At 45.6% G+C, this 25,805-nt stretch overlaps 1 protein-coding gene across 6 annotated transcripts in view; it reads right to left on the bottom strand.

Moving 5' to 3' along the window:
- The window catches only part of STARD8 (StAR related lipid transfer domain containing 8), a 443,153-nt gene that overhangs the window by 116,425 nt on the left and 300,923 nt on the right, over nucleotides 1–25,805 (bottom strand). The window contains exon 1 of one of the 6 annotated variants that reach the window (XM_063937083.1): nucleotides 20,629–21,157. The exons of the other annotated variants lie outside the window; for them this stretch is intronic. Within the exon in view, the coding sequence (XP_063793153.1) occupies nucleotides 20,629–20,662 (34 nt within the window). The 5' untranslated portion in view covers nucleotides 20,663–21,157. Of the gene's footprint in view, nucleotides 1–20,628; nucleotides 21,158–25,805 lie in introns of those variants that run through there. 6 annotated transcript variants of the gene reach the window in all.

Below are 25,805 nucleotides of genomic sequence, written 5' to 3'. Positions count from 1 at the left end.
TTTTTTTATTGAAATCACAATGCAATTGAAGCGCAGCTCAACTACTAAGGGAGTACAGTGCATACAAGTAGGAGTAGGATCTTTAACCATGTACTTATAACAAGGTGCTGCAACCAAAACCAGATCACTAATTTCTCATGAACCAAAAGATGTGATCTGAGAGGGAGGGCTACTATTCTGGGAGAAATCCACGTAAATTAGGAGTAGGCAAATATGCTTCTAATTAGTTCTCTGAAATTAAAATCGTGAAGACAGTCACTACCCCTGTGTATGCATCCACTATTTTACACCATACGGGCTATACAACAACTTTGCTGAATGGTGCAATGCACAGTAAAATTGTAGCAACTAGACATTTGTTAATTTGCTAATCAGCAATGTATGCACTAGTGATGGGCAACCTCATACAGTGTAAAGGCCACATGCCCAGCCTTCTAATCTTCAGAAGGGCTACACACTACCTTTATTCCTACTAATAGAAGAGAAGAAAAAAAACATCAATTGAAAAACAAATCAGCTACTTGAATAGTGTTAAATAAATAAAAAAGCTGCTACAAATACCTTATACCTCTCACATACCAATCCAAGATCCCATGTGTACACCAAATATCATTTCAGACTTCTCTTCATGTCCCTCATACCTCATGTATACCTCATACCCCGTTTCTACATCACTGAGCAAGGATAGCAAGTTAAGGCCCCCATACATCAGCAGTCACAAAAAAAATATTCTCCAGTCCACCAATCTGCGCCCATACATTACAGATATTTGTCAGCGATTTGCAGATCATTTTCAGCAATACAGATCTGTCAATCTTGAAAGGCTCGTCAATTTAATAGAGACTAGGGGGGTTATTCAGAGTTGTTAGCAACCCAAAAAAGTAAACTAATGGGTAAAACCATTTTGCACTGCAGGTGGGTCATATGTAACGTGCAGAGAAATTTCGATTTGGGTGGGTTATATTGTTTCTGTGCAGGGTAAATACTCGCTGCTTAATTTCTACACTGCAATTTAGATTTCAGTTTGAACACACCGCACCCAAATCTAACTCTCTCTGCACATGTTACATCTGCCCCACCTGCAGTGCAGCATGATTTTGACAATTGCTAACTTTTTTGGTTTGCTAACAACTCTGAATAACCCCCTAGGTCTGCAAATCTGCTGACTGTTACCATATACTTGCAATCTACAGCCCCAACTGATCTGTAAAGTCCAACATGTTGTACAACCTGATTTAACAATCCAAATTGATTGTTGGACTGAATCTGCGAACTGTGAACCCCATCCATTGCAGATGTATTTGCACATTTATCTGCAAAACGTCAAATTACCCCCATGGATTGCTGATGTACAGGGAGGGGCATTTACGCTAAGCGCACGTATGTCACTTTTATAGAAGGTTACTTGAAACCTCCAATTGTGTAAAGTAGAAGGGGAAAATACTAGTCCTTGTCTAGATCAGATTGTAGAATATAATGTAATATATATATATATATATATATATATATATATATATATATACACACACACACACACACACACACATACACATAGGCGTGCGCACGGGGGGTGCCTGGTGCACCCCCTAATGTCCGGCACCCCACTCCTCACCGAGAGTGCAGATCGATTCCATGCACACTCATTGCTGTCACAGTGATCACAATCAGTGTGGGTAGAAGCAGCTGAGGGGTACAGCGAATGAGATGACTCGGGAGTCGGCTCTGCCAGGACATTGCTTCACAGTGTCCAGGGTCGGTTGGCCCACAGGGGAACAGGGAATCACCGGTTGGCCCCACTGCCTGTGGGCCCTCCTGCTCCTCTAGGGATCAGGCTCCAGACTCTATCCTAGTGCACTTTAATTATGCACTATACTTATGTTACATTATACTTCACAATGATATGGTTTATTATATATTTACCTAACGAGACAGAACATGTACTCTGTAATGGTTAGCGAAACCTCTGTGGTGGCTGACCACACCCTTAAGCATGGGCCCCTACAACAGCATTCCCCCCGATGGCATACTTGCCTACCTGACCCTCTCCATGAGGGAGAAAATGCTCTGTTCCTGGACTTTCCTGGTAATGTATGATTGCCATCACCTGTGGTGAGCTAGTTAATTGATAAGAAAGGTGTTTCACCACAGGTGATGGCAAGCTTACATTACCAGGAAAGTCCAGGAACAGAGCATTTTCTCCCTCATGGAGAGGGTCAGGTAGGCAAGTATGCCCGATGGGCCCTTCATGCCCCAGTCCGACACTGACAGTGTCTCTCTCTCTCTCCGTGTCCGGCCCCTCCCACCAGGCACAGAGTGGGCTTCGTCCATCAGCCTAGCCCAGCCCTCTCTTCCTGCTCCTCGTTAGTATGAGTCACTACACTGCCTGGCTGGCTGCCTCCTCTCACTACTCTGTCCCGGGCTGGCCAGACAGACAGACAGACAGACAGACAGACAGATAGATCTCTATCTATATACACACGCACTGTAATGAGTCTTTTATCTATGTCTGTTAAAATGTGTAACTAATAGTCATGAAAAAGAAAAAACAAGTCTTCAACATTAGTACAGTTAAAACATAATATACGAAAAAAATGGATCATGAAACATTTGTGGAAATGGCCATTTTGGAGGGTACGCCCTTGTCACCTGTAAATCAGTGACGTGCGGTGGGGTGAGGCAGGCGAGGCAGAGCCTTTCCTGTCATACTAACATTTGTGCCAGAGTTTTTACTGTATAAAGTATAGGAAAAATACAAAGAATCTGTTTGAAATATCTTCTTTGCATTATTCTAATCATTTTTATAGCCAAAACTGTGGAGTAAAAAGTCTATGGCAGGTGAGGCACTGCCTATCTTTTCAGCACATCTCTAATCAAAACTCACAACATTTTTAGGAGTTTATACTGCTGCACCTGTGTATAATGCCCACATATACCCTTTAGCTCATATATTGCGTGTAAATCTGGCTCTGGTGCAAGCCAGTGCCTTCTGAGCAATTTAGCTCACCGTACGTCACTGTGCAAATGTATGTATATACAGAAGCACAACTGAGGCAATAACCTTTTTGCATTTGTTTGAAATGTAAAGAATAGAAAACTAAATAACCTTTGCCTGTATTGAACATGTATAATTCCAAACAATGTAAAATTGTTAAGCCATGGAATACTAAATATTGTCCATTAAAATTGACACAGAATATATTAAAAATGAAAAATAGCTTCAAACAGCTGCATACAGTAAGTGCAGAGTGCGACAAACAAAGGAATAACTTCAATAAAAGACCACAAATTTTATTTTGGTGCTAAAGTCCTTCGGTAGTCATTAACAAGAAAACACAGCCATTTCCACAACTAGAGCCCCCACAACAAAACTCCAATCAACAATTCACATGCCTTTTCCCAAATATTGTAGGAACTATCATAACAGACCCTCACGAGTGAGATCTCCACCCTTGTCACTTGAAATGCAAATGGAACTGTGGACGGCCCGCACTAGTGGCCACATGGTAAATGGCAGCCGTGGCACTGAAGGGATTAACCCCTAGTGCCCGGCGCCATTATGGGGACAATGGGCGCTTGGCGCCATATTTAAAATGTTGTCGGCGCTAGGCGCCGTGTGTTAAAAAAAAATTAAAAAATTTATTTTTAGTGTGTGCCGCGGTCCCGGACCTCCCCGGCGACCGCGGCAGTGAGGGCATCCCCCGGCGCACTGAGCAGCGTTTGCGCGCCGGGGGAGAGGGGAACCGCTGCAGCCGGGAGATCAGCTCCCGCTGCAGCAATCGGTGTGCGCCACCGGAGCACAGGAGCTCTGCTCCCGGCGACCACGGCAGTAAGCACAGCCCCCGGCGCACTAGCTGTGTGTGCGCACCGGGGGGAGAAGGGTGAGCCACTGCGGCTGGGAGCTCAGCTCCCGCTGCAGCGCGCTCTGTAGTTGCCTGTGCTGGGGGACGGGAGCTCTGCTGCGGCGAGGGCACAGAACTCAGTGCCGCATACAGGGGACCGGGCTAGCCGGCTGCCTGTGCGGCGAGGCCACCAGAGTGCACCGCTCGGGGGACCAGGCTAGCCGGCTCCCTAGCGGTGGGGGTGAGCAGGATGGTGAGTGCTGGGGTCCGGGAGCTTCTGCACTGCAAAAGACACAGAGCCACGGCGGCCGGGACAAGTGTCCCGGGCCGCCGGGCTTTAGATCAGGGGGGTGCACCGCACTGTGTGGCGAGGCCACCAAGTAGTGCCAAACTGGGGGGACAGGGAGAGCCAGCTCCCTGGACCCCAGTGGCAGGCAGGCAGGCTGGAGGATGGGGGAAGCCAGCCCCATACCTCCAGCACTGAGAGAGCCCTAGCAGCCAGGCTGCAGGGCTAGGGGAGCCTAGCGCTGAGCACTGGGCACAGTATTTAAAACAAACAAAACATTGTTTTAAATGTAATAAAATATATATTGTGATGTGAGGCACTGCAGTTCCTAGGTATGTGGAGCCTGTGCAGGGCACAGGCTCAGTGTATATTTAAAGGTAAATTGCGCTTACTTGGTTGTGTGTCCCAGGAGGGGGGAATCCATGGCTGTGCAGGCTGATGGATTCTCCCAGACCTTTTCCCCAAAAACGGAATACTTTCCCTTCCAGCCTCAGCCTTGAAAGTGGCATTGGAAGAGAGAGGAGAAGCTCAGCTTTGAAACAAGCCGAGTGGTTTTCTGGAGCTCCATGGAGACCAACCGTACTGGCCAGGAAACCCTGACCGGGGATCTAGGCTGCCTAGCTCTGGAGCCCGAATCCAGGCTGCTAGGTCCCGGGCAGGTTTCTGGAAGTCAGTTTAGGCGGGAAAACTTCCCCCAGCCTAGACTGAACGGCATCGGGGCGTATCCTGATCCTCCAGGGTGGGACAGTCAAAGGAGAGTGACCACTCCCCACTGTCCATAGAGGACAATGGTAGCTGTGCATGTGACCAAGGCATGCACAGCCCATGGGTAAACATTGATTGGTTGTAAACCACAGGGCGGACTTACCCCCTGTGGTATTGTGTATTGGAGTAGGATAAAAGGAGGGCAGTTGCCCCATGAAAAAAGTGTATTGTACCATTTTCTTTCTGCTGTAACATCTTGCTGTACTGCTGAGGTTCTTTTCAGAACTATTTGTTGGCATTAAAACATCATCTGCCTCAAGAAGATTGCGTCATCTTGTGACCTACAGGGCTATGCGAAACCCAGCCCCGTTCACCGGCTGTCTAGGGTGAATCAGCGTCTCCCAGTCCGGCCTTTCGCCAGCTACCGGTAGAGGCCTAGTCAGCGACTAGTGGGGATTCATCAAAACCACACAGGTGTGGTAAGGCAGCGTGTCAGCACATACAGAGCAGAACTGTGGTTCCAAACGCCACGGCAGGTTAGGAGTTTGGTGGTGGCAGCAAAAACACGCCCAGAGCGCAGTGGGTGGAGTCAGTAACAGGCGGTTACTGACGGTAAGCGGGAATCCCCTATGTGGTCAAGTCCCGTGTGACCTAAGCATCCATTCTGTGTACTGGGGATGGGACCGTCCGGTCACAGGAACTATTACTAATAACTCCGTAGCTCTGATACTCAAGACCAGAAGATAAGTATCAAGCTCCTTGTACAGGTAATCAGCAAGCAGCTACACGTACTGTAATGCTGTTCATCGATTCAGGGACATTGAAACCCATTCAGTGCTTGCAGTGAAGATACCCAATATGGGGGGTAATTCAGAGTTGATCGCAGCAGCAAATTTGTTAGCAGTTGGGCAAAACCATGTGCACTGCAGGGGGGGGGGGGGGGGGGCAGATATAACATTTGCAGAGAGAGTTAGATTTGGGTGGGTTATTTTGTTTCTGTGCGGGGTAAATACTGGCTGCTTTATTTTTACACTGCAATCTAGATTTCAGTTTGAAGAACACACCCCATCCAAATCTAAATCTCTCTGGAAAGGTTATATCTGCTGCGATCAACTCTAAATTAGGCCCATTGTCTCACAGTCATGTGTGTATGAAGATTTATAAAGGCTGATAGGATGTTACAATAATCCTCTAACATGTTTTGTTATACAGCATTTTGTCATAAGAGGAGCAAACATTCTAATTCTAGTTTGAAACATGCCGGACATCGCAACCCTGTGCTACTGGGGCCACGATAAAAGTTTGATGAGGTCATCATTTTCACTATCATCTTATTTGAGATCTAAGGATTCCACTGACAATTCACAAATTCAAACTTTGTAGAAGAGGGTAGAAATTAACAAGAATGGAACACCATTTCTCTGCATCCAGGAACAACAGAAATTACTGCCAACACTAACCATTCCTATAGCATTTCTAGTTCTGGTTCTGTCAGCCATAAGGTAGGGTAATGGTACTCACAAGACTGAAATATATCAGACTTTTTTTCCCGTTTTGGTAACTAGTTCTATTAATTAAAATTGCGTTGCTGACATGCCCACATGTGCACTGTTTTTAAACAATATGTTTTTTCAATTGGTCAGTAATGCCCACATCATTTAAAAAAAAACCTTACAGTGTGTGGGCATGTTAAGAGTGTAGACAGGGCCGGTTCTTGCCCTTGCGGCGCCCCTGGCAAAAGTTAGGGGCGTGGCTTAACATGGGGGCGTGGTCAGTCACGCCCCCCATTTGTAGCGCCGCTGGAAAAAAAAAAAAAAAGTATACTTACTGTACCCCGCTCCTGTTTCCAGGCCCTGCAGACCGGCGCCGCTCTTCTCCTCGGATCAATGGGAGAGACGTCAGTCATGACGTCTCTCCCATAGCACAGCATAGGCACTAGAGGTCAATTATGACCCCTAGCGTCTATGCCACAATGCTGTGCGGTGCGCGATGACGTCATCGCGCACCGCACACCAAAGGTCCTCTCCATGAAGGGAAACTAGACGCTTAGCGTCTGATTCCCTTCAGAGCGGGGGAGGACCAGCGCCACGAAGGGATTCCAGACGCGTAGCGTCTGGTTCCCTTCTCACAGCGGGAGGGGGGGCACAGCGGGGGGACACTGCTGGGGCGCACACTGAGAGTGGAGGATCTTGCCATGGTGCGGCGCCCTCCGGATGGCGCCGGCGCCCTCCGGAAGGCGGCGCCCCGGCCAAAAGTCCTGCTTGCCCGTGGCATGATCCGCCACTGAGTGTAGAGAGTACAATCCTGTGGATTATTACTGCTGCTAATGGACTGACTATACCTGTAAGTACAGGTGAATGTGAAATAGGATTTTCTACTCTAAAACTAATTAAAACTTAAGGAATATCATAAAGCATGAATCAGATGATGATTTCATTAGAAATTAGCTGAAAGAATCTTTTCCAAATTTAGCTGCTCTTGAACTGACTTCTACCTGAACGCACAGCTGCTATTGGACCGACTTTACCTGAACGCACAGCTGCTATTGGACCGACTTTACCTGAACGCACAGCTGCTATTGGACCGACTTTACCTGAACGCACAGCTGTTATTGGACAGACTTTACCTGAACGCACAGCTGCTATTGGACCGACTTTACCTGAACGCACAGCTGCTATTGGACCGACTGTACCTGTAACCACAGCTGCTATTGGACCGACTATACCTGTAAGCACAGCTGCTATTGGACCGACTATACCTGTAAGCACAGCTGCTATTGGACCAACTATACCTGTAAGCACAGCTGCTATTGGACCAACTATACCTGAAAGCACAGCTGCTGTTGGACCGACTATACCTGCAAGTACAGCTGAATGTGAAATAGGATTTTATACTCTAAAACTAATTAAAACCTGTTTAAGGAATCACATAAAGCATGAATCGGATGATGATTTCATTAGCTGAACCAGATCCTACAGACTTTGATCATGAAAAAGCTGCAGATGACTAGGCCTCTAAGAAGAAGATAATAATTAATATTTAAAATGTTAATCTTGAGTTTTACTCAATATAAGATCAGGATTGCAACCAGTGGCGGGTTTTACCTATGGCCTGCACGACTGCAGCTCCCCCAGGTAAAATCTGCCACCTCAGCTCACTGTCAGTGAAGCAAGATGCAGTCCGTGAGACTGCACTGGCTTCACTGTGACTGGCAGTGACTTCCTATTGGAAGTCTTACCTGCCAGTCACAGACACACAGGGCAGTCCTACTGGGAGGTGTTTCCTCCCTCTGGGACTGCCAGACTGGGCTGCGACAGGCAGAGAGCTGGCTTCCTGTAGGTAGAGAGGTCCCTGCCTTGTCAGCTTCTATAAGCTGCAGCCAATGCAATCCATAGAAGCTGTGGTTTTAGGAATGTGCACTACCAACACAAAACTAACAAGGGTATCCAACTCCCCCTTCTAAACTTCCCTACCCATCCTGTATTGGAGGCGTATGCTGCCACCACAAGGGTGGTACAGCCAGGGCCGGCGACATGGGGGGTCAAAAGGGGACACCTGTACAGGGCCCCAAGGTTCAGAGAGACTCCAGGGATACGCCAGTTAGTTCCCGGCAGGGATGTGAGCCGTCTTGTCCAAATAGGGCAGTGAGCTGTAGGCGGTGTGGGCGCAGCCTCAGAGTGACAGGAGCCTCTCACACACAGTGACTGCACGGTGCGAGTGTGCACCCACTCTTCCGGGTCCAGCTCTGTTGCAGGCAGTTACAGGACATGGCAGCAGCTCCGCTCCCAACAAATAGATAGATAGACAGACAGATGGGTGTGGTTAATTCGGTCGACATACATTGGGTCGACCACTGAAGGTCGACATGGTCATTAGGTCGATATGGAAAAAGGTCAACATGCGTTTTTTGACTGTTTTTGGTGTCGTTTTCTTCGTAAAGTGACGGGGAACACCAATTAGTGCTCTGCGTCCCCTCGCATGGTTCGCTTCGCTCGCCATGCTTCGGGCAAGCTGCCTTGCTCCGCTGCCGCTGCACTCGGCACAGATTACTGTTCCCAATTGTAGTCCATGTGGATCGTTAAGTATGAAAAAGGTGAAAAAATAAAAATACAAAAATTGCGAAAAACTCATGTTGACCTTTTTGCACGTCGACCTAATGCCCATATCGACCTAGTGACCATGTCGACCTTCAGTGGTCGACCCAATGTATGTCGACCTAACGACCGCCTCCCAGATAGATAGCTGACACCATTGACAGGTGAAGTGACATTAATTATTTTGATTCAATGGCACCTATCAAGGGTTGCAATATATTAGGCAGCAAGTGAACACTAGGGCCTGATTCAGACCTGATCGCAGCAGCAACTTTGCTAGCAAATGGGCCAAACTACGTGCACTGCAGGGGGGGGGGGGGGGGGCAGATATAACATGTGCAGAGAGAGTTAGATTTGGGTGGGGTGTGTTCTTAAAGCTGAAATCTAAATTGCAGTGTAAAAATGAAGCAGCCAGTATTTACCCCGCACAGAAACAAAATAACCCACCCAAATCTAACTCTCTCTGCAAATGTTATATCTGCCCCACCTGCAGTGCACTTGGTTTTGCCCAACTGCCAACAGGTCTGAATTAGGCCCTTCATTTTTGAACTGTCAGAAGCAGGAAAATAGGCAAAGAGGATATAAGTGACTTTGACAAGGGACAAATTGTAATGGCTAGAAGACTTGTCAGAGCATCTCTAAGGCAGAAGGGGGTATATTCTATCAGATTCGACTTATCTTTTATCTAGCACCTTCTGGAAGATGATAGCTAGAATCTGATTAGATGCTACTGGCAACATCTCCAGTTCTAAAAACCCGCACTTTCGTAAATATACCCACCTGGTATTTTGGGGAATTCCCAAAAAGTAGTAGTTAGTACCTACCAAAAGTGGTCCAAGGAAATACAACCGGTGAACCGGCGACAGGGTAATGGGTGCCCAAGGCTCATTGATGCAGGTGGGGGATGGAGGCTTGCCTCTCTGGTCCGATCCCACAGAAGAGCTACTGTAGCACATATTGCTGGAAAATATTATGCTGGATATGATAGAATGGTGTAAGAACATACAGTGCTTCACATGTTGCTGTGTATGGGGCTGGGTAGCTTCAGACCAGTCAGAGTGCACATGCTGACCCCTGTCCTCCACTGAAAGCACCTACAATGGGCAAGTGAGCATCAGAGCTGGACAATGGTGCAAATGAAGAAGGTGGCCTGACTTGCCAAATTAAGAAAACAGACCTACAGCCAAGATGTATAGGTCTCAAAAAAAGAATGAATCGATATACTGCAGGTCATTCTAAGAACTATTTGTTTTTTTTCTTCGTTGGAATTGATTGTTAGGTATATTCCATATATCAAGAGATAGTTTCATTTTCAAACTTGGTTCTACAAAATGAAAAGTCCTCGCATTGGAGTATCCAGCATGTAAATTACACTCTGATTAGAATGTACTCTCTCTCTCTCTCTCTCTCTCTCTCTTGCATTAGACCTAAATAGGACCCACTATTCACTGTATCACTATGTCTTCATAAGTAGCTTGTTAATGAGGCATTCATAACTTACTTTTGGATAAAAAGAGTTAAAGCATACCAAGTGTTCACTCTAAGAATGAGCCTATGATGGTGGGATGTGACTGCTTGACAATTACCTCCTTATTTCCCAGGCTGACAGACACTCCCTGCTTACCCCCAGGGGCGCAGACGCTGCCTAGGGTGGGATGTGATCCCACACATTGAAAACATACAAGGTCCTTTCTACTCTTTCCAAACATGCAGCACAGTATGTCATGAAGGGCATGTAATTAACCCCTGAACAGACACTGCCCTGTACTCAACTGCCCCAGGAACATTCCATACAGAGGCGGCTGCAGAGTGGGGTCATAATGGCTCGAGACCCCATTCTCAAAAACATTATCCCATTAACCTCTTCCTTGAATGATCTAATGACTCGTGGCATCTGTAAGGGTAAACCATGACTCTTTAGTGGGGTATGGGTCGTTGGGTCGACCCTCATTAGGTCGACCACTGAAGGTCGACATTGCCCTTAGGTTGTCATGCATTAGGTCGACATGGTCGTTAGGTCGACATATACTATGTCGACAGGTCAAGGACAAGGTGCCTCGCTCCGCTACCATTTCGCTAAGCACAGATTGCTGTTCCAATCGTAGTCACGTGGATCGTCAAGTATGAAAAAATCCCCCAAAAAAAGTGAAAACTCATGTCGACCTTTTGACCTGTCTACCTAGTACATGTCAACCCAAGGGCAATGTCGACTTTCAGTGGTCGACCTAAGTTGTGTCAACGTAACGACCGTATCCGCTTCAGTGTGTCAATGTAAAACGTTACCTCTAAGAGGGAAGATCATAACACAAGCACTATATATTACAATTTACATGAAACTGAATATATTATTCTAAGATACTGATGTAGGCTAATATACACTCCATTACGTAAACATGCGTATGATCAAATCTAGGAGGCATATCTCTTTCCCACCTCATGGATACTGGGCAATCCACTGACATGAAGCAATTCACATAAATGGAGTAACTGTGGGGCAGATTTATTAAGCTCGGTGAAGTGATAAATTGGAAGATGATAAAGGACCAGCCAGTCAGCTCCTAACTGTCATTTTTCAAACCCAGTCTGTGCCATGGTAGGTAGGATCCGATTGGCTGGTCCTTTATCACCTTCTACTTTATCACTTCACCGAGCTTAATAAATCTGCCCCTGTATTCTTTACCTATCACAAAAACCCACTGAAACATCATGTTATGATACAAAAACAAAAGTATTTAGATAAGTTCAATTGGCAAATTATGAGCTTAATAAACTAACTCAAGAACTGAATAATGTAGGATTGTAGTTCGCTTGAATCTCCAGGCACCTGTTACGCTGCATGTGACCTTCCCTAATCTGCTTCTAAAAGTACAAAGGTATATAAACCGCTTAAAATCCTAGATCCACATCTGTACATATGCATTGTAACATTTTTATGCAACATGGAAAACTATGGCGCCCAAATGTACTTGCTTACAAGTCAGGCCCTAAATGCACAGGGGCTCATTTGAAAGGATGCAAAAATAGACGTTATGGTAAGAACTTACCGTTGATAACGTGATTTCTCTTATGTCCACAGGTATCCACAGGATAACATTGGGATATGGTTGAGCGACAGCGGAAATGACACCAACACGGTCACGAGCTTTCTGGCCTCCCAGGATGCATCGGGGCTTCCCCATATAATCCCGCCCACTGACTCAGTCAAATCAGTTCTTTCCACAGCGATTTAGGCAGGAGCATCAGGTAGAAATCTATTTAGGCGATAAGAACACACATGCACACCCTTCCATACAACAGGGAAGAGGTTTAGTGATTGTCAAGATCCTCAAATAAGGTGCGTCAGGGTGGGATCCCTGTGGATACCTGTGGACATAAGAGAAATCACGTTATCAACGGTAAGTTCTTACCATAACGTCTATTTCTCTGGCTGGGTCCACAGGATTATCCACAGGATAACATTGGGATTCCCAAAGCCAATTTTAGTGGTGGGGACGCTCCTGATTACACAGGAGGACCTTTCGCCCGCAGTCTGCGTCATGAGAGGCAACAGTATCCAAGGCATAATGTCTAATGAATGTGTTTATGGAAGACCATGTGGCTGCCTTACAAATCTGTTCTGCTGAAGCACCCTGTTGTGCTGCCCATGAAGGACATACCTTACGTGTAGAGTGTGCAGAGACATTAGCCGGAGTAGGGAGATCTGCATGAGAATAAGCTTCTGATATTACCATTCGGAGCCATCTCGCCAGCGTCTGTTTACTAACAGGCCATCCTATTCTATGAAATCCATAGAGCAGGGCTGGCCAAACCGGTCCTCGAGATCTACCAACGGTTCACATTTTCCAGACCACCTAGCTGGTGCACAGGTGTAGTCATTACTAATTAAGATGTGCTGCATTCATTCCTAACTGACAATTCTACAGATCTCTAGGAGGCCTGGAAAACATGAACTGTTGGTAGATCTCGAGGACCGGTTTGGCCAGCCCTGCCATAGAGGATGAAGAGAGAATCTGTTTTCCTGATGGCACTAGTACGATCTATGTAGATTCTTAAAGCTCGGACTACGTCCAGCGACGCTTCTCCCGCAGATAGTCCCGATACCTGAAAAGCTGGGACTACAATCTCTTCATGCAGGTGAAACTTTGACACCACCTTTGGAAGATAACCAGATCTCGTTCTGAGAACTGCTCTGCCTGGAAAAAAACTTAGGAAAGGAGACTTACACGATAACGCTCCTAAATCTGACACTCTTCTGGCTGACGCCATTGCCAGTAGAAAAAGCACTTTAGCCGTTAACCATTTAAGATCTGCTCTCTTAAGTGGTTCAAACGGAGGACCCTGGAGGAATTTAAGAACTAAACTCAAATCCCAGGGAGCTGCAGGAGAAACAAATGGAGGCTGAATATGTACAACTCCCTGAAAGAAAGTACGTACATCCTGTAAATCAGCAATCTTTCGCTGAAACCATACAGTTAATGCTGATACTTGAACTCTCAAGGAAGCCACTTTCAACCCTTTATACATTCCTGCTTGAAGAAAATCCAAAATCCTGGATACTTTAAAAGATCTTGGATTAAAAAATTTTCCAGTACACCAATGAATATAGGCTTGCCATATTCTATGATACACACGAGCTGAAGAAGGCTTTCTTGCTCTAAGCATAGTTTGGATTACTTGTTTCGAAAATCCTCTAGCTTCTAAGATAGAGGTTTCAATAGCCACGCCGTCAAAGACAGACGATCCAGATGGCTGTGCCAACAAGGACCCTGCATTAGCAGATCTGAACATTGAGGGAGCAGTATTGGTGCTTCCACGGACATCCTTAGTAGATCTGTGTACCAATGCCTTTTTGGCCAAGCTGGAGCTATTAGAATTATTGCTCCTTTTGCTTGCTTCATTTTTCTCACTACTCTGGGTAACAGAGATATTGGAGGGAACAGATATACCAGACGAAATTTCCATTCTACTGACAGTGCGTCTACAAGGACCGTTCCAGGATCCTTTGTTCTCGATCCGTACCTTGGAACTTTGTTGTTCAGACGAGACGCCATGAGGTCTATCTCTGGTAGACCCCATCTGTTCACTAGTGTCTGAAACACTTCTGGGTGTAATGCCCATTCGGTTTCCTGAATGGTGTGTCGACTGAGAAAATCCGCTTTCCAGTTCAGTACACCTGGGACAAACACTGCTGACAATGCTGGGAGATGGAGTTCTGCCCATCTTAGAATGGGAGTTACTTTCTCCATCAGTCTCTTGCTGCGAGTTCCTCCTTGATGATTGAGGTACGCTACTGCTGTCGCATTGTCTGAGCGAATCTGGACCGGTCTTCCTTGCAGACTGTCCTTTGCCTGAACTAAAGCCATGTAAATGGCCCTTATTTCCAACAGATTTATTGGCAGGCGACTTTCCCTTGCGGTCCATTTTCCCTGGAACCACAGGCTTCCGAGTACCACACCCCAGCCTTGCAGGCTGGCATCTGTTGTCAGGACTTGCCATTCTTTTATCCAAAAGGGTATCCCCTTGTTTAAATGGTCTGTCTGTAGCCACCATGCTAGAGACCTTTTTACGTTTACTGGAAACTTTATCATCTGCTTTTTTTATCGTCTGATGATTTCCGTTCCATTTGGTCAGAATAAGGTGCTGCAATGGTCTGGAGTGGAATTGCGCATATTCCACCATGTCGAAGGTTGATACCATCAGACCCAACAGTCGCATTGCTGCATGGACTGACATTGTCTGGGCGTGCAACGCTTCCTGAGCCATGACCTGCACCTTGACTATCTTTTTCTCTGGTAAGAGAACTTTCTGTAGGTCTAAATCCAATATGGCCCCCAAATGAACCATCCGCTGTGACGGATTCAGAGACGACTTTTCCCAATTTATGAGCCACCCGTGTCTCTGTAAACAAACTATTGTCTGTTGAAGATGGCTCAAAAGTGAATCTTGCGAATGTGCTAAGATTAACAGGTCATAGAGGTATGGGAATATTCTTATCCCTTGTTCACCCTGGGTGCGGTTGCTAGCCCGAAGGGCAAGGCTTGGAACTGAAAATGTTCCTGGAGGATGGCAAACCTGAGGTAACACTGATGAGACAGTGCTATAGGCACATGTAGGTAAGCATCCCGTACATCCAGAGATACCATGTAATCTCCCGGTTCCAAAGCCAACATTATGGAGCGTAACGTCTCCATGTGGAACTTCGGGATCCAAATGTATTTGTTTAACATTTTCAGATTGAGAATTGGTCGATATGACCCATTTGGCTTCTGGATCAGAAATAGATTTGAGTAAAACCCCTGTTCCCTTTGTGATGGAGGTACTAGGACAATCACACCTGACTGCAGTAATTTTTGGACTGCTTCTTGCAGGGCATTGGCCTTCGACCCTATACGAGATGGGCTGGTGCATCTCGTATAGGAGGAGGCTGCCTCCTGAATGGGAACCCATACCCCTGAGATACCACCTTCTGCACCCAAGCATCTGTTGTTGACTGTTGCCATATGTGTGCAAAATGAAGGAGTCGGCCCCCAACCCTGGAATCCTCCAGGCGGAGGCCCATCTCTTCAGGCTGATGGTTTCTGTTCAGGCTTGGAAGCTGGCTTTTTACTAGCCCACTGCTTCCTACCCCTGGTTTTGAACTGGGGTTGCTTAGACTACTCTCTAGCTTTCGCTTTGCTTTGCCAACGAAATGAGTGAAACTTTGAACCCTTGGACTTAGGGTTATAAGTAGCCGGAAATCTGACCTTCTTTGATTCAGCCTCTGATTCTAGGATATCAGATAATGGTTTCCCAAACAATATATTACCAATGAAAGGCAATGCTTCCAATTCTTTCTTGGATTTCGCATCTGCTTTCCAGGTACGTAGCCAAACTGCTCTGCGAGCGGCTACTGTCAAGGCTGAAGCTTTAGAAGCAACTGTACCCATATCAATTGCTGCTTCTTCCAAGTATTGGGCAGATTGTCTTAAACGGCTTAGTAGGAGAAGAGATGTCATTCTCTAGTTCCTCTATCCATTCGCCCATTGCCTTTGCTACCCAGGCCGAAGCCATAGCAGGTTTTACCACTGCTCCTACTAGAGAAAATAAATGTTTCAAAAAACTATCTACCCTTCTGTCTGTGACATCATTTAGTGAGGTAGATGACAGTGGTAAAGCAGATTTATGCACAAGTCGCAGTACATGTGCATCTACTTTTGGAGGAACTTCTCTTTTCGAACAATCCACAGCTGGAAATGGATAATAAGAATCCCATCTTTTCGGAATCTTATACTTTTTACTGGGCGCCGCCCAAGACTCATCCATCATTTCCGTCATCATTTCCATCAGCTCATCTGACGCTGGGAATTCAGTTTTAACTGATTTTGTTCGTTTAAACACAGGTGCTTTAGATTTTAACACTGTCTTGGCTGGATCTTCCAAGGAGAGAACAGCCTTCACAGCATTAATCAGTTCAGCTACATCCTCTGAACTAAAACTCTGCAACTGATCATCATACAGAGTATTTGAATATACTGTATCATCATCTGTTGTATCATCTTGTGTAGTCTGCCACATAGACGCATCTGTCTTATAGGCCCTACACACTGGCCGATTTTCTGAAAGATATGAACGATCTCGTTCATAAATGAACGAGAACTCGTTCATATCTTTCAGTGTGGAGACTCCAGCGATGAACGATGCGCGTCCCCGCGCTGGTTCATCGCTGGTCTCCCGTCGGCTGTGCATGCAGGCCAATATGGACGATCTCGTCCATATTTGCCTGCACTTCAATGTAGCCGCGTGACGGGGGGAGTGAAGAAACTTCACTCCCCCCGTCACCGGGTCGCTCGTCGGCCGTATCGGCCGTCGGGCACCTCGGCGGCGCATCGTGATATGTGTAGGGCCCCTTAGTCTTACCTGTCCCTTGGTTGCTTGTAGAGGCTACTGGAACCAAGCCGTAGGAAGGGAGCTGCATGTATGGGTTAATAGTGTAACCTAACCCTTGAGGTGGTGCTACCGGAGTTAACCTGTCCACTATTGAAGATAGAGTCTTTGCGAACATATTCTATGGTGGCTCTGTTGGTGGTTGAACCAACTCCTGTTTTTTACTTTGCTGAAAAGCAAAACAGTTCGCACACAAGCCCTCATAAGTGACCAATTGGTCCATACCAATTAACCCTGTCTTACAAGATAAGCATGTTAGGGATGTAGGAGTGCTTGATAAATTCTCCTCGTCACTTTTGCCGCTCACAGACATGGTAATAATCTGTTAATGACTACATAATTTGTGACTGAAAATCACCTATATATATGAGTATATAGACGCGAGATCAATCTGACCACAGTGCACCTGAATTGAGGGTCAGAACAGGACTGACATTACATAGAAAAGTCAGCACACAGACTAGCAGTCAGTCACATGTTAAAGCATTAGACATTGTCATATGAGAATACAACCCCCATATCAACTTATAAATAAGTAGGAAAATTGTACTTCTGTTTCAACTGTTTTTTTTCAACATAACATGCAGAAAACACAGTAATATACAGATCTCATATGCAATATGTACTAAAAATTAGCAATTCATACTAACAAGTAGAATGAATTTTTAGTACTGTATACCCTTCCTCTGTAGAGTGGGATACAGGGAGACTCACCACACTTCCATATCCAAGCAAATGCGCTCGTAAGACGCTGAGTGGATTCAGACGCTACTGATGTACACTACCGCTCCTGTAACTGATAACGGACACAGTCGCTTACTGATGGACACGGACGCTCAGCGATTTCCACGTGTATGCAGACGCTAAGGCGGGATCTCTAGTGTACACAACCGCAGCGTCTAAGCTGCGACCGAGTACCCTCGTTGTAGCGTCTGAGACGGAAGTGAGGTCATTCAGTTCATGGACGGGAGACGCGCGGAAACTGGTCATGAACTCGGAGGAGGGCCGGCCAAGAGAGCGTCTGAATCCCCCTGTTGACTTAAACTCTAAGGATCGCGGCCTCTACCTAGTCCTGGCACCTATGATCCCTGGAGCGTAGCGGTGCGCACTCGAGATGTTCGGCGCATCAACACACTGTTTGTAGTTTCCACCAATACAGTGTAGCTGTGTCCGGACCCCCCTAGTAAGAGGAAATCCATAGACTCACCTTCCCACCATGCTCCGGCCACAGCCTGGTTACGTCTGCTGGACCTGCTAGAACATCCGACACAGGCGCCCGTCGAGACAGCACTGTACCGCGAAGGTAAGCGTTGTTGCGACCCGGTGGGGAGTTGTTGGAGCAACTCTTTCCAGTATACGTTTAAGACGTTGTTAAGAAAAGTCGCTCAAAAAAGAAAAACATAGTGAGTCTATAAAAAATAAAATAATAAAAGCTTCAGGCTGCTTTATCTACAGCAGCCCTGTGACCATGCGGCTTCCTGCCGCACCAAGCAAAAAACTGATCTGACTGAGTCAGTGGGCGGGATTATATGGGGAAGCCCCGATGCATCCTGGGAGGCCAGAAAGCTCATGACCGTGTTGGTGCCATTTCTGCTGTCGCTCAACCATATCCCAATGTTATCCTGTGGACCCAGCCAGAGAAATCCAGGATTCACACTGCTAGAACAAATAAATAAATAATGGTTCAATTATGTCAATTAATACTACAATTTAATGATATTCACCAACAGCCATCAAAGATTTAAATTAGCTTTTATTGGCTGATTTATTAATTAGCCACATAGTAAAATCTTATATTGTAATAAGATGTATATTAATCTGTTCCAAGAAGCAGGTACACTGCATTCAGCATTGGCCATCATAACTAGTCCTTATTCAGCCGTACAAGAACCCTTCCCATACTGCAGTTCACAATCTCTACATCTGCTATACAATATTGGTGTAACTGTAAAACATACAAGGTCCTTTCTACTCTCACAGTCTAGATGTTTTGGCATTTACACTACAGTAGAAATGATGGGTAAATCATGAAACATCAAAGAGGTATATATAGTTGAGATTCAGGTTTGTGCCATTTGGACAATTGAAGCAGAAATCCAATTAATTGTTCCAGTGATAGGAGCAACATCCTGCCACCTCCCACACTCCAGATCTATCCCATACATCCTGTGCAAGTTGAGTTCTCCAACAGTTCTAAGGAAAGCAAGGAGCCTGCAGACCATCTCAACCTCTATTAAATACTTGTCCTCTAAATTGAGACACGGTCACAAATTATTATACAGAAGGCTAAATTTTCAGATGGTCATTATCCTGCCTCTCTCTCCATGGTTCTGTAGAAGATTCCTCTTGCTTTCCTTAAACTCCTACAGTTTGTGAGGGGGTGGTGAGGGGAAGCTCCCTAAAGGGAAAATGTTAAAAATACTGGCAACTGTGCCGTTCCTACACAAGTATTTCCTGCAATAACATAACTCAGAAAAGATGTATTTCTGGAAACCATAAGCTTTTTTTTTTTTGCTCCAGAAAAGGATTGGTGCAATTATGAATTTAGATATTTGAAAACTACAAAATCACAAACAAGAATATATGCACTTGTTGCTCATTTATTTACATTAAAGCGTACCACAGAGTATTTATTACTTGTAAGAAAATATCACCAATTCACAACATTGTGCTTATTCTACCATTTCCTGTTGTCAGAACTATATGCCATCTGTTATGATACTTGATAGAAAATACAGAAAGTTACCGTTCCCCGCCACAATAAACACAATTCTCCTACTATTTATAATGCAAGAGAATAGAAAAATAAAAAATAAATTAAGTTTTACAAAAATCAAAAGCAAAGACAAAAAAACTGAGATGTTGAGTTGAAAATAATTATTACAGCATTCAGCTAACAAGTAGGACTTTTCCTATCAATCCCCATCTAACAAATTAAATATCCCTTAAATTTAAACCCTCCTGACCACATTACAGGGTCCCTGCCATTGCCATGCTGTAAGTACCAGCTCACACATCTGCAAGTACCAGCTCACACATCTGCAAGTACCAGCTCACACATCTGCAAGTACCAGCTCACACATCTGCAAGTACCAGCTCACACATCTGCAAGTACCAGCTCACACATCTGCAAGTACCAGCTCACTGCCAATGCCATGCTGTAAAGTACCAGCTCACACATCTGTAAGTAACAGCTCACTGCCAATGCCATGCTGTAAAGTACCAGCTCACACATCTGTAAGTACCAGCTCACTGCCAATGCCATGCTGTAAAGTACCAGCTCACACACCATTCCATCTGCTGTTTTACAACCATGTAAAAGGTATCATGACATTTATCACCTTGGCAGAAACTGACCAAGAGCATTGTGCACCACAGGAGGAGTGCAGCAAACCAGCTGTAGTACAAATGATAAGAGGGCTGTGACCTGCTAATTCAGGTTTATAGGAGTTTGTAGATAAGCACTGTCAACCACATATTCATATATGCACCATTTAAGTCTGTCTACATGGCCTACATGAAAATGACAGATCCTGTTAATGTAGACAATAATAAAATATATAATTACTTAGTAATATAACGCAAGAACCACTCTGCCATTTAACAAAATTAATGAAATGTCGGAGGGGGGAGCAGACACTAATATATATATATATATATATATATATATATATATACACACACACACACATTCAACCCATTCCAGGCACTACATAGCATTATACATGTGTAGTAATTATTTTAAGGATCATCTATAAATGACACAAGTATTGAGGCTTACCATTTTTGCTTCTCTTAGTCCTGATCCTATTCATTGGATTGCATGAGTTTAATCCCAGTAGTGGAGGGCAAAATCCTTGGAAGGACAGAGACTGAGCATACAGGGAGAGTAGTGACTACACAGAGCCAGCTAATAGCAGCATCTGGCCCTGCTGACCTCACTAAACTCCCTTCCTCCAAGAACAAATGTTCCATGCACAACCCTGGCAGCCCAGAGACAGCCCATCGGGTGGGAGGAAAAAAAAGAAGAAAAAAACAAATCCGGGAGAGTGTTTCTTTAACCTTTTCACTGCCAAAGCTGTGTGCAACAAACTCCGTATGCCCCTAATAGTTTACACACGATCTACGAAAGTTTTGCAGCTAAAGAAGAGCAGCGTATGTGTGCTATGCACACGACTGCCAGGGACCAGGAATTATACTGCAAGCTGCACACCATTGGCGTCCTATAAGTGGTATGTATGACACTAGTCAGCGATGTCTAGGGCTCGACAGTCACGCTGCCGTACATTAAAGAACCAGCTGCGATCCCTGCCTCCTCCTGTCTGGCCCACACTAATTGAAAAAGTTCTGAAAAACCAATTACGAGTTTACTTGTTCAAAGAGTTCAGGCAATTATTCAGGTCCACTCCTTCAGATGAAAGAATTATTTCACTTTACAAATAGTGTTTGTGTTTTTTCCCCCTTTCATTAAATTCACAAATATTACCCTATAGTCCTGCCCCTCCCTCCCCCAGATGTGTTAAATTCTGCAAGTATGGATGTATTTGAAGGGCTTGTGAAAAATGGCAGCCAAAAAAAACTATTAAATGATTTTTTCAGATTCCGCATTAATCGAGATAGTATTCTGTTTTTCTGTGGTTTATTATATATTGTATAAGGGCCAGGCATATTCTTTAGCGCTACACCACTGTAGAGTCTACATATGCAGCATGCACAATACAAATTGCAGGCCTCACAATCTGAATAGATGTCTGTCTGGTTTATCTTTAAACCATTTACATTGTGATTACACAAATAACTACAAATTTTTCAAATTCAAGAAATTATAAACTAAAAAAGAATAAACACAAATACAATAATATGTATCAATGACTGACCATTTCCATTAGACTAATATTTTTCTTGAGAGATTTTCTTTTCTTTTTTATTTCTTTTATTGCAGAATCAATAACAGCAGAAATATGTGTATATGTACTAGGCGTTTGAATGTAATATGGATAAATATGCCACACAGTTTCTGGGTTCATGTAATATATGAGTTGCATACACAGAGAATGTGATAAATTATATGCAGAAGGAGATCTGGCAATGCAGCTGTTTACAAGAACTTCTGACTTTTATATAGCAATTGCCCAAAAATTCCCAGATGACTGTAACATGTCTTGTACCAAAATAGCTCCCTTTTTGCCTCTGGGTAATGAATTAACCTCTTCCATGCTTAACCAAGAATACTCTCTTGCAAAGAATCCCATTAAACGCTTTCTAAAAACTGTCACGTGGTGCTAACCTAATACTAGTCATCTAAATATCAAGTTCTACCCTTTATACTTCTATATTTTTAGATTGCAAACAGAGGTCGGACCTGGCTTTTGAACCAGGTCCGAGCAGGCTCAGACCCTTTCATATTGCAGTTTTGACCCGTTATTCCCGGGTAAGTGCCTTTCGCACTGAACCCGGGTCACCCATGTTAAACACTGTGATGTGATTTAAAATGGACTTTTTTCTGGCTCACATTGATGAGGTCTCAAAGGAAATAAAAGGAGGGTTTGGGGACTGCTCTGTGCAGACACATACACAGCCAATCAGCACCTTTTTCTGAGACCCGAGTTGAAAATCCCGGGTCAGAGGCTTTCACACTGCATCTCAACCCGGGTCGACCCGGAAATAACCCAGGTTATTTTTGCGATGTGAAAGGGGTATTTGTGACTTTTCACTAGTACCCCTCCCTTATCTTATTGCCTGTGCTTCATCCTCATCATAAACACATAAATATACACAGTTGTATGCTAATTAATTGTGACAAAGCTCGATATGGAGTCACATATTATCAATAGTTATCAGGATTACCCTTAGATGTATTAACTTGTTTTACACACTTTTTTCCCCCTCATTTTAGTTGTAAGCAGTTATTTGTTTTCTTATCATGCAATGAGGACAAAAAATACAGTGCGGAAAATGGGTATGTGGTTATTTGTTATTCTATAATGGTAAAAACCACCATAACACTAAACATAAACCTGCAGACTTAATTCTGTAATTGTATAGAAAGAACTAGTATGTGTCGGCTCTGCCCCCCGAAAGCGTGATGTTAATCCAAGGGGTGGGGCCACTGGCACCAGGAAGTAGAACTCTGCAGCAGCACTCATGGCTGCAAGTAGCATATCAGGTATGATGCAAGCAAAATGCAGGTGTCATTGGGCAGCGATGGTACATTCACCCACCCTGGGAACTCACACAGTTATGGCACTGTAAATAACACATAAAGGGCGGGATGTACTAAACGGAAAAAGCAGTAAACTCCCAATTACTGCATTTTCCTAATGTACTAACCCCCGGCTGGCAGGTCAGCGCCGCGGTGGAGTTTGCCAGCTTTTGCTGGCGATACCTCATGGAAGCCTATGGACTTCTCTCCGCAGCGCTGTGTAATGGATCGGATCCCTCCCAGCATGCCTCGGGCCCGCCCCTATCACCTTGCGCATGCGCAGACTGGCTCCTGGGGCCGAAGCCCGTAAGTCAGGCAGCCGCTGGGGATCGCGGAGGACAGCGGTTATCGGAAGAGCTGTCCTCCGCAATACTAATCGCATATGTAAGTAAGTAAGTAAGATGAGCATTGTGGCGCTGGGCGGCGATGTCCATTAGCACATCCCTCCCAAACTGTGGCATTATTTAAGAGTTATAGGGGTATATGCAATTGCGGTCTGTTTTTAAATTCGACACAATTCGACAGTCAGACACCCTCCCGCCGGGACCCGAATTCGACATATTCAATAAAAAACGGATTCGACAGTCCCGCTGTTGAAAAACGGACAATTGACGATAGTGTGCGTCCTGGATTCGACTTCATGGACGGCACAAAAGTGTTTAAAAAAATCAAGAAAAAAAAATGCGTGAGGTCCCCCCACCTAAGCATAACCAGCCTCGGGCTCTTTGAGCCGGTCCTGGTTGTAAAAATACGGGGGGGAAAATGACAGGGGATCCCCCGTATTTTCACAACCAGCACCGGGCTCTGCGTCCGGTCCTGGTGCAAAAAATACGGGGGACAAAAGACGTAGGGGTCCCCCGTATTTTTCACACCAGCACCAGGCTCCACTAGCTGGAGAGATAATGCCACAGCCGGGGGACACTTTTATACCGGTCCCTGCGGCCGTGGCATTAAATCCCCAACTAGTCACCCCTGGCCGGGGTACCCTCGAGGAGTGGGGACCACTTAAATCAAGGGGTCCCCCCCCTCCAGCCACCCAAGGGCCAGGGGTGAAGCCCGAGGCTGTCCCCCCATCCAAGGGCGGCGGATGGGAGGCTGATAGCCAAGTGACAAAATAAAGAATATTGTTTTTTGTAGCAGAACTACAAGTCCCAGCAAGCCTCCCCGCAAGCTGGTACTTGGAGAACCACAAGTACCAGCATGCAGGGGGAAAACGGGCCCACTGGTACCTGTAGTTCTACTGCAAAAAAAAAATACCCAAATAAAAACTATACACACACCGTGATAGCAAAACTTTATTACATACATGCACACCGACACACACATACTTACCTATGTTGACACGCCGACTCGGTCCCCTTCACCAGTAGAATCCATGGGGTACCTGTAAATAAAATTATACTCACAAAAATCCTGTGTAGATCTGTCCTCTTCTGCTTGTAATCCACGTACTTAGCAAAATAATAAAACGCAAAACCCGGACCACGCACTGAAAGGGGTCACATGTTTACACATGGGACCCCTTTCCCCGAATGGCGGTACCCCCCGTGACTCCTGTCACAGAGGGTCCATTTAGCCAATCAGGGAGTGCCACGTCGTGGCACTCTCCTGTTTGGCTGTGCGCGTCTGAGCTGTCAGGCGGCGCATGGCACTATGCCGCTCCATTATATTCAATGGTGGGAACTTTGCGGTCAGCGGTTGAGGTTACTCGCGGTCAACCGCTGTCCGCAAAGCTCCCACCATTGAATATAATGGAGCAGCATAGTGCTATGCGCCGCCTGACAGCTCAGACGCGCACAGCCAATTAGGAGAGTGCCACGACGTGGCGCTCCCTGATTGGCTGAAGGGACCTTTTGTGACAGGAGTCACGGGGGGTCCCGGCATTCGGGGAAAGAGGTCCCATGTGTAAACATGGGACCCCTTTCAGTGCGTGGATCGGGTTTTGCGTTTTATTATTTTGCCAAGTACGTGGATTACAAACAAGAAGAGGACAGATCTACACAAGATTTTTGTGAGTATAATTTTATTTACAGGTACCCCGTGGATTCTACGTGGAGAAGGGGACCGAGTCGGCGTGTCAACATAGGTAAGTATGTGTGTGTCGGTGTGCATGTATGTAATAAAGTTTTACTATCACGGTGTGTGTGTGTACTGTTTTTATTTGGGTATTATTTTTGCATAGAACTACAGGTACCAGTGGGCCCGTTTCTCCCCCGCATGCTGGTACTTGTGGTTCTCCAAGTACCAGCTTGCGGGGGAGGCTTGCTGGGACTTGTAGTTCTGCTACAAAAAAACAATATTCTTTATTTTGTCACTTGGCTATCAGCCTCCCATCCGCTGCCCTTGGATGGGGGGGACAGCCTCGGGCTTCACCCCTGGCCCTTGGGTGGCTGAAGGGGGGGGACCCCTTGATTTAAGGGGTCCCCACTCCTCCAGGGTACCCCGGCCAGGGGTGACTAGTTGGGGATTTAATGCCACGGCCGCAGGGACCGGTAAAAAAGTGTCCCCCGGCTGTGGCATTATCTCTCCAGCTAGTGGAGCCCGGTGCTGGTGTGAAAAATACGGGCGACCCCTACTTCTTTTGTCCCCCGTATTTTTTGCACCAGGACCGGACGCAGAGCCCGGTGCTGGTTGTGAAAATACGGGGGATCCCCTGTCATTTTTTCCCCCGCATTTTTACAACAAGGACCGGCTCAAAGAGCCCGAGGCTGGTTATGCTTAGGAGGGGGGACCCCGCGCATTTTTTTCTTGATTTT

Source organism: Pseudophryne corroboree, chromosome 8, assembly GCF_028390025.1.
Source record: "Pseudophryne corroboree isolate aPseCor3 chromosome 8, aPseCor3.hap2, whole genome shotgun sequence".
Taxonomy (NCBI): Eukaryota; Metazoa; Chordata; class Amphibia; order Anura; family Myobatrachidae; genus Pseudophryne; species Pseudophryne corroboree.
The sequence above is the reverse complement of the archived record's forward strand: the minus strand, read 5'-3'. Positions and strand labels throughout refer to the sequence as shown.